At 39.9% G+C, this 8876-nt stretch overlaps 2 protein-coding genes across 3 annotated transcripts; both read right to left on the bottom strand.

The window, feature by feature from the left end:
- Window positions 1-990: 990 nt before the first annotated feature.
- LOC105927236 (lipocalin) lies at window positions 991-2537 on the bottom strand. The gene is made up of 6 exons (XM_012863883.3): window positions 2376-2537; window positions 2030-2169; window positions 1862-1941; window positions 1670-1783; window positions 1468-1569; window positions 991-1358 (listed from the first exon to the last, which is right to left on the bottom strand). The coding sequence occupies exons 1-6, from the start codon at window positions 2469-2471 to the stop codon at window positions 1339-1341; spliced, it is 552 nt and encodes a 183-aa protein (XP_012719337.1). The 5' UTR covers window positions 2472-2537; the 3' UTR covers window positions 991-1338.
- Window positions 2538-3504: 967 nt separating this feature from the next.
- Window positions 3505-8765, bottom strand: c8g (complement component 8, gamma polypeptide). 2 transcript variants are annotated; one of them, XM_036125450.1, is made up of 7 exons: window positions 8414-8765; window positions 6139-6278; window positions 5698-5768; window positions 5512-5623; window positions 5324-5424; window positions 5121-5156; window positions 3505-3621 (listed from the first exon to the last, which is right to left on the bottom strand). In XM_036125450.1, the coding sequence occupies exons 1-7, from the start codon at window positions 8594-8596 to the stop codon at window positions 3602-3604; spliced, it is 663 nt and encodes a 220-aa protein (XP_035981343.1). In that variant the 5' UTR covers window positions 8597-8765; the 3' UTR covers window positions 3505-3601. The 2 variants fall into 2 exon arrangements, with proteins under 2 accessions (XP_035981343.1, XP_035981342.1); XM_036125449.1 differs by having other exon boundaries at window positions 5324-5428; window positions 5516-5623.
- Window positions 8766-8876: the final 111 nt, after the last annotated feature.

Genomic DNA, 8876 nt, shown 5'->3' with positions numbered 1-8876 from the left:
TTACTTGGGGCCCCGCTCTGAAATTGAATCTTACCAGGAAATGCTGACCTCTTGTGCTCTTGGTAAAACTACACAGGGGAAGACTTTTGTAGCTTGCAAGTCATGCCTAAATATTTAAGGTTATCATTTAAGTTGAATAAAGCAACATTTGTTACAAAACAAATTCCAAGAAAGAATAATGGAAAATGTAATGATGCTGTGATGGTCGGTGAACTGAAGCTCTGTTTAGGGCATAAAATTACCCCCAACTCTGGGTTTCAGGATCCCTTACGACAGGCAGATCAAAATAAAAGGGAGCAATGAAGGTCTGTTTATTCACTGCTCAACAACTCTCTATAGCTATCTAAAATTTGTTTTATGATATCACAGTTTAGTATAAAGGAGACATATGCTACCATGGTGGAAAATCCTAAAAAAAAAAGGAGAGATTAAACAAGGAGATTCTTCTTCTTCTAAACTTCTTCTTCTTCTTTTCTGTCAAACATGAAAACCAGTAGCACGTTTGTGCGTTTGTTTGATTTTTAGTTTGCAGCTCTTCTACCTACGTTTTACAAATGACAACGTTCCCATTTCAACTTTATTTTTGCTTCAACGTTCATTTTCTTAACAAATTTTTATCCTGGTGTCTGTTCACGAAGGAGCCTGGTAACTAAAATTTAAAAAATCCCATGTGTGGTGTTACTTGAATCAGCATTATGTAACTCCTCTAATTGCTGTTTGCTTGTATGATAGGAAACAGCGGAAGTGCAGATTGGGTAGCAATGATTTTCATACTCAGTTTGTGTCATGAGCTGCTATTCTATATTTCATAATTAGGTTTCTGTGCACGGCAGCTTTCCAGTGAATCCATTAAATTCTGATAAATTCTGCAAGGTTGTTTGCGAATTGCAATTATACTTTTATTATGAGACAGAAAGGGCAGCATGAGTTGTTGTTTTTTTGTTTGTGTCTTTTTAGACCAAATAAAGAAAGCGCTCAAAATTCTTAGAATGGTGTTTGAATGTTTTTATTGGCTTTAAGCAAATTTTTTTTTTTATGAAAGAAACACATTTAATCCTTCCATTGGTGTAGATTCTGACATCTCTTAGCCATTGATAACACTTTATTGTTCCTCTGTTAATGCACAATACAAAAAGAATACCGACTGAGCTGGGATCAGCCCCTCTTTGGTTTGCAGCGTGGAACAGAGTTAAAGGCTCTACATTCATAGTCTGAGGTGCAGCTTTGTGACGCAGCGGGCAACACAGTTAGCGGGGAGAAGATGCCTCTGAGTAGAGAGACCAGGACTTCAGAGTTGAGGAGATGAAGATTGGAGTTTTAAAGTTGACAAAGGACTCTTTAGGCCTCAGGACACTCCTCTGTAATAATGCATATGAAGACACCAGTGAACAAAAAAGTGCAAATGCCGTCAGTAAAAAATATATATATATTTGGTAATGGTTGATGAGTGTTTAGGTGGTAACATACCGTTCTTTGGCAGAATAACAATGTTTTCGGCGAGGACCCCGGTGTCCAGGGAGAACTGAGTGAACTTCTGCTGCAGGTCAGCGCTGATCTCACTAGTGCGGCCTACAAGAACAAAATAAAAGTTTTGTTTCGTCTCACCGTAATCCTTATTTTAGGCTTTTCAGCGAGCCTACAGTCCTTTTTTTTGCAGAGCAAAACTTACTGTAGAGCTTGTTGAGAACCTCCGACACGCCCTCCTTTGTCTTGATGGTGTGGACCACAGCATAGTTGTCGTACACAACGTCAACGAAGCGCATGTCATTGTCGTTGTTCCAGACTGAGAGGAGCGAAGGGCGTTAAAACGTTGGATTGCATTGGTGACGGCGATTAGTGTGTTTGTGGGGTCTCCGCTCACCTTGGCTGTGGAAGGTGAAGCGTCCGGGGGTGTCAGTTTTCTTGGCCAGATGAGTCATTCTCCAGCAGGTCCCGTCAGCACTGTTCAGAGAACCATATGTTTATCTCCCGCAGCCAGAATGATCAACGCTTTGTCGTTTTGCAATAAGACCGGACATCGTTCACTCACTTCAGAGTGGCATAGGCGAGATCCAGGTCTCCTATGTCGGTTGGCGCCAACTTGGCAGTACCCATCTTCATTGTGTCTTTGTGATTCACAAACCACTGAGCATTGGTTGCAAATCCAACCATGTACCACTTTCCTGCAATCTAAAGAAAAAAAACAGGAGATGATTTGTATTTTTTTTTAAAAAAACAGCATTCAGAAAGTATTCAGAAATGCACATGAATGCCATCACTTTTGTTTCTGCATTCTGAGAGTATTTTTTTTAATTAATTCTCCGGGTGCAGCCCTAATAAAGCTTTAAAACAAAAACAAAGAACAGACTCAAAGGATTTTCTTGTCGTTATCTTACATTCTCCAGGCTGAAGTCGGGTACGGGCGTGATGTCTGCGCATGCAGCCAGCACGCAGGTGAGGGCGGTCAGCATTCTCAGCAGTGCGGTCCTCATGGTTTCTCTGGCTCGGGGCGTCTCTCAGATTATCAGGCAGAGATTATCAGGGATAATGTAGCGAGGTGCAGCCTGGTGAGTCTTCTTATATCCTGCAGCAGCATCCTCCTTCCCCTCCTGTCTCCTCCCCTCAACTCTCTCCCCTCTGCCCCAGGTTGGAGCGTTCCAAAAAAAAAAAAAAATCTGGATCCTTCCCAAAGAATGCAAATTACGACTGTTGCACAACTGGCACGTGGGCGGAGGAGTGGGGGGAGGCAAGCAACGTTTTTCAGAGATACTCAAGGAGGACTGACCTATCACGGCATCTGTTTGGTAAGAGCACGAAAACAAGGGATCAGAGCTGCAAACGTTTTGGTCTCACATCAGCTCTCTGTGCCAGTTACCTCCACTTGGGACCAAACCCAATGAAACGAAGCAGTATCCAGTAGAGATTCGCAATGAAAGCCTCATTGTTTTGCCTTTATACTTATAAAAAAGAAAATCTTTGCAAGCATTGCACGGTTTAACAGATTCATAATCTATAATTTTACTTTAAGTGATATTTTTCAAAATGCTGGATAGACTGAAAGCTCATTTAAAGACAAATCCAGCCAAGCCATGCCTGTCCTTTTATAATCATGTTGTTGTACATTAAATGCAGATTAGCTGTGAATGCATCAATAGTTGAAATGTGCTGAATCAGATCCTCCATTGTAAGGAGACTCTGCAGGCAATGACTCGCAATCAGCTGGTTACATAACTCTCTCACACACACACAAACACACACACACACACACACACAGATGCAGGGTGGAGCAATGAGTAGGGGTAAGGACATTTCTGACCACAATTTCTTACCAAACCCTCTCATGCCCTTTGGGGATTCAGACCTGGGCCTTATTATCTCCTGTTCCCTGTTCTGATTCCTCACACGCCAGAAGCACCCATAAAGTCACGCACCCCGAAGGCTGATAAAAGCACGGGGAAACGAATGATGATTGGGACAGCACGAAAAAGATTGAGATGCAGATTTTACAAAACTGAAAACAGCCAGTTGATTTCATCGCATTTCGCCTTTATTTATGAGCAAATGATCACATTTCAAGGGTTTTCAATCAGCTTTCTTGAGTGGGGGTCGAAGCGCCGCCTCTTCAGCATGTGGGGACGCAGTCTGTAAAACAAGAGGTGACACACAGAATTACACCGGAGATGCATGGATGTCCTCAGCAGGGAGAGGATGTTGGATAACTTGTTGTTGACAACGTTTCATAAGTTTTAGTGGAGCACATGCACAGCCTGCAGAAGCAGCTTGACTGACCTAAAGGTTTTAGTAAAATCCCTATACAGGTACAAATAAAAATAAAAAACAGAAAGAAATATTTCATTATCTTACAAGAAAAACCTTGGGCTAATGAAAACATTTGTTTAAGCAAGAACTTTGCATAAAAGAATATAGTGAGAGCTCTTTAAATCCCAGATAATTACCCAATAGATGACTTTATTAGCTATAGGCCAGTAGATTTATTATTTATGTATGAGTTTAATATTTTCTCAACAGACAGCTCCCATAGGGGCCATAAGACTTCACTATTAAGTCTAAAATTGTAAATAACCAATATCGATTAAGCAGTAGCTAAGGCATGAGAGGATACACAAAACATTTCCAGGCAGTCATTCCTTCAGCCTCTCATGTATTGACTTGTAGTAATCTGATTATGTAAAGGTAGATAACAGGAACAGAGGATGTCAAGTTAAGGCCTGTAAGACTGAAAAGTTTAGGTAACAACTTTTAAAGACACTTGGGCAAAAAACGTGACTCTTCAACTGCATTTTCATGCCAAAAAACATTTAAAAAAAAATTTCTGCCAGACAGCCTCAGAAAGGTTTGCCCAAGAATTGAGCAATGATTCCTAGATAGTCTATGCCTTTTTGTTTTGGCAACCATAAAACATTAAAAGAATAAAGTAAAATAATATTTAGTAAGTATGCTCAACTTAAACACCCCATAATAGCTAGTTGTGATCTGCTACACTGTTCTGCCAAATGAAATTAAAGAACATCTCATTATGTCCTTCAAAAATTATTTGTGAACACTACAAACTAAAGATGAAGATGTTAGTTGCCTGCTTCGTGTTCATAGATGTCATCCACACCCTTTGTTTTACACAATCTTGAAGACAAGACTGCATAAATTTAAACCGTGCGACTAATAATCATTGTATTTGAATTCTGTCCTTTTCTCTCTAGTGTAACTCCAGCCACGCCTGCAGCACTGAACAAGAATGGGCAGGTATGGAAAATGGATAGATGGAGCTGAAATGTTCTGTAAATGGCTAAGCCTGTCATGGAGATTATCACCGGTTTGTCATCCTAACCTTTCATCATACTGTTTTTATCTTAGTTCTTATCACTTTCACCGGGGCTCCACAATATTAACAATATATACCATTGCAATATTACTGCTGAACATTGCGGTAACCCACGCTTTCCTCCCTATTTTACTCCTTTGTCATCCCACCTCTCGCCCTGAATTTAAAAATGAAGGAATGACACATCAAATATGATAAACATTGCAACTATTATTGCTAAATACTGCTAATTATTTTTTCATTCGTCGAGAAACACGTATCCATATGTGATTAGGATATTATCAAAGCACACTGGTCTTACTTATTTTATGGTGCTGGTCCACATCACCACAGTGACCTTAAAAAGAAGACAAACATAAGACACATAACATATACTTATTTAACATATTGAATTTATTTCTTGATAATTTGTGCTGTTAAATGTTGCACTGTCATACAGCGCATTATTCTCTTAAATTAAAACATGCTGCATATGTGTTTGCCACTGTGTGAATATATACTCACTGTAGTTAGGGAAGGGGAAGAGGTAGGCGAGGCCCATCCCATGTTTTTCAGCAAGTTGTTCAAACTTAGTCAACATTGTTTCAGATAGGTCATCCACAGATCTGCCTGGAAGCCATCATACCAACATTCACAGTTAAATGTTTGCTGTATTACCATAAAGCAGTGAGAAATGCGCACATCTCTTAAACCTACTATAGAGCTTCACTGTGATCTTTCCATGTTTCTGGTAGAACAACACTGCATAGGAGGTGTAGTCTGTTTCTCCTATCACAATGTCGGTGTTGAGTTCAGGACGCGCTCCTGGAGGGAACAGCAAAGATCAGGGTGGGAACGGCGGATACAGGTTGTGGAAACGCTGAAAGAGAAGTGCTGACCTTTCAGTGTTAGCTTCCCTGGGGTTGAAGTTAGATGGTATTGCTGCAATATTTCCCAACACTGATGGTTACTGAGAAGGGAAGAGCATAAAAAAAAAAACAGAGATTATGTGATTCATTTTTTATCATTATACTAGGAGAAACACATTATATAAAACGAATTTGGTGCCCGGGCATCAAAATAACGTTTCACAGAAGAACATTTTTCAGCTGGAAAAAAATATAATAAAACAGAAAGCTCCGTCGGTTTGAGGAAAAGCTTTGAAAAATGTTAAAGGAAAGCTGGTGGATTTAACTATTCTTCCTCCCTCTTCCTGTTTTCGAGGGAGCAAAAAAAAAAAAAAAAAAAAAACTTCCATTGTCTGAGATTTGCTTACTCTGACAATTTCTGCCAAATTTTATGAATATATGTGAACTGTAAGTAATTATAAACACACTTACTGTCTTGTTTTAGTGCTGACTGACAGAGTTTGATCATTGGGACCTGTTAGTGTCATGACAGTCGGTTCCACCTTGCTTCCATGTTTCATCAGGTAAGAACACTTGGAGGCTGTGTTGAGGAGATACCATTTTCCTGTCATCTGCAACACCAAATGTTGAGTTACACAGAGAACAGAAGCAAATACGTTTGATACCATACAAGTGTTTGTTCAGAACGCTTTGGGGCGTACATTTATTTTACAATATGTGAACAGCTTGATCGTCATCATTAGCTGGTGTCGTGATTAAAAGAAAAGTGGACCGATGGCACATCTCTGAGGAACACCATTACCGTTAAAAGAGAAAAAGCAACCTTCGGTCAACCTAACCTCTATTAGAAAGCTAGCGATACAATGGGAAATGGGGTGAGACGATTGAACAGTGGGAGAGTGGAAAAGGAGATTTCAGAATAAATTATTTCAGATTAATGATGGGAAAAATATGAATAGACAAAGTTTCTTTTTGCAGTTGCAATCCTCATAAATGGGCTCAGCCTCAGTGGAAATACATGACCTTAGCATTAAGAGGATTGCTGTGGGTGGGGTTCAGAGAGAGCAGAGGGGATGGGTGGTTGCATAAGCACAGTGGTTATGTTGGTGGCTTTATCGGATGCCATCATTTGATGCCATTTATTCGATGTCAGAAAACTATTTTGTTCTGGGCATCAGCCATGCCACCTATACGGATGAAACCCTGTTAATATCACTGTGTGTTGCTGTGTTTTCTTGCACACAAATATTACAGGAATGTGATATTTGAGAGAGGCTGCTCCATGAGACACGTGGTAACAGAAGCAATAAAATATTCTCACACCATGTTTTGCCTTTTTGGTCCATTCCTTCACTATTTTGACCCCAGGCTCATCAGGTTTTAGCTCCTGCTTGTAGACTTAAATTAATGAAGAAGTATTCTCCTGTAGCAAACAGGCTTAAATCAGCGGCAACCAGACTTTCGCTTGGTTCTTTCTGAAAACGTTTCGACACCCATCCAGGAATCTTTCTCAATTCTGGTGGCTTGCACTTGAGCAACCTGTTGTTGGAGCACTGCTGTCTTTAAGGACATGGAGGCCCATCCTCCTAGGCGCATTCCGAGTCAGATGCAAATCAAAAAGCACTGAGCAAAAGTCCGGTTGTCTCCGATTTAAGCCTGTTTGTTGTTGCAATGACCCGGATCACTGAGACTTTGCACAGGCATATTTCCCTATAGTCCAGTTAAAATGCATATTTTAGCAGAGTTTATGTTTCTATCTCTTGTGTTACATAATTTACAGTAATTTAATTGTAAAAATTCCGAAATTGTAACTAGAAGCGAGTCTGAGAGTATGGTTTTCCAATATCAAAGTTTTTCCAATCCATTAACCTTATTTAATTTTGCTCTGTTTTGCCAAATTTAAGGCCAGCTACCATCAGAAAATGTCCACTCCAAACAAAAAGCACAAATTCCAGCAATCAGGTTCTATTTACCTAAAAGCAAATCCCCTGATCCCTAATTGTTTTCAAGATGTTTCATCCTTTTATTAAACAAAACTCTAGATAACAGGTTTTTGTTTAATGTCAGAGACAAAAATCGGTTTGATTCTCTGTTTGGGGACGCAAAAGCTGCTGATTTCCACTGATTATCGTTTTTTATTCTATATTTTTCTAAGGCTAGCCTTTTTGGCTTTGTTTTGTAAAAGAACAGAAAACAACTTTGAATGAGAATCACTATCAGTGGGCAAAGGTCGGCTAACGGCACACAGGATTGTTTGCATTGTGATGACACAAAGTTCAACCCCGGCTTCAATAACGTTAGTGCTGTGTAAAATGTAAACGAGGGTGCGAAACATATTTAATTTACGTTTCCGTCAAACTGACGGTGGAATGTTTGACAATTTTTTCCATGGCTTTGAATAAAAGGATGAGAAATTTGAGACATACTGAAATAATATAAATGTTTTGCAGTAAGAGGAAAGGCTGAAGGCTTATCTTTTTATTTATTTTCAGTGGCAGTGAGCAGTGGGGGGAGATCTAATTCAAATCATAACTATCCAAAAGAAAAACAAATGCAGATAGATCATGGAATCTGTTTTCATCATTCAGATTTTTACATTTGGATGCATGTGGATACATTAGCACTCATGGCTATTCATGTATTACTGTAAACAACACGTTAACATATATTTTTTCTGGAAAAAAATATATGTCCTAGTTTGCAAACTTCTGAGGCCAAGCTTTGCATTTTATTTCCAATTTCTTACCTGTTGGATGTCTATATTCTGAGAAGGTGGGGTTGAGTCAATGGGGTTGACCTTTGGTTTCTTTGGGGGTCGTCTTTGAGGTTTCGGCCGACTCTTGGCCCCTCCCACAGCCTCAGTGGGAACCAAAAGACAAAGGCACAACAACACCAGCACTCCCAGCATGCAACGAGATCCTCCAGTCATTTTGGCACCGACGATCACGGCCGTAAGGAGCTATTCTCTTCTCTTAGTCCAGACCTTCCGTGTTCAAAATAGTCTTATCAGAGTGCCGGACACTTTGTGCACCTCTATTTCTGTTGTCTGTTATCCCTTATCTGTTTTACTCAACCTCCAGCACAGTCTCAGGAGATATGGACACAGTAGGGTAAGAGACAAACATTGTGCAAAAGAGGATGGTCCACCCGGTTAAACATTAATTTGGTTTACTGGTAAAGATGAGGATATTGTTTAGTGCTGATTCTGA

The sequence above is a fragment of the Fundulus heteroclitus genome, chromosome 21, assembly GCF_011125445.2.
Source record: "Fundulus heteroclitus isolate FHET01 chromosome 21, MU-UCD_Fhet_4.1, whole genome shotgun sequence".
Classification (NCBI taxonomy): domain Eukaryota; kingdom Metazoa; phylum Chordata; class Actinopteri; order Cyprinodontiformes; family Fundulidae; genus Fundulus; species Fundulus heteroclitus.
The sequence above is the reverse complement of the archived record's forward strand: the minus strand, read 5'-3'. Positions and strand labels throughout refer to the sequence as shown.

Coding starts and splice junctions, on each gene's coding strand:
- c8g (XM_036125450.1), bottom strand. CDS start 8,596: ATGACTGGAGGATCTCGTTGCATGCTGGGAGTGCTGGTGTTGTTGTGC. Junction 5,624..5,697: donor AGGGAAGCTAACACTGAAAG/GTCAGCACTTCT, acceptor TGTTCCCTCCAG/GAGCGCGTCCTGAACTCAAC. Junction 5,425..5,511: donor ACAGTGAAGCTCTATAGTAG/GTTTAAGAGATG, acceptor GCTTCCAGGCAG/ATCTGTGGATGACCTATCTG.
- LOC105927236 (XM_012863883.3), bottom strand. CDS start 2,471: ATGAGGACCGCACTGCTGAGAATGCTGACCGCCCTCACCTGCGTGCTG. Junction 1,942..2,029: donor CTCGCCTATGCCACTCTGAA/GTGAGTGAACGA, acceptor TTCTCTGAACAG/TGCTGACGGGACCTGCTGGA. Junction 1,784..1,861: donor CTTCACCTTCCACAGCCAAG/GTGAGCGGAGAC, acceptor CGCTCCTCTCAG/TCTGGAACAACGACAATGAC.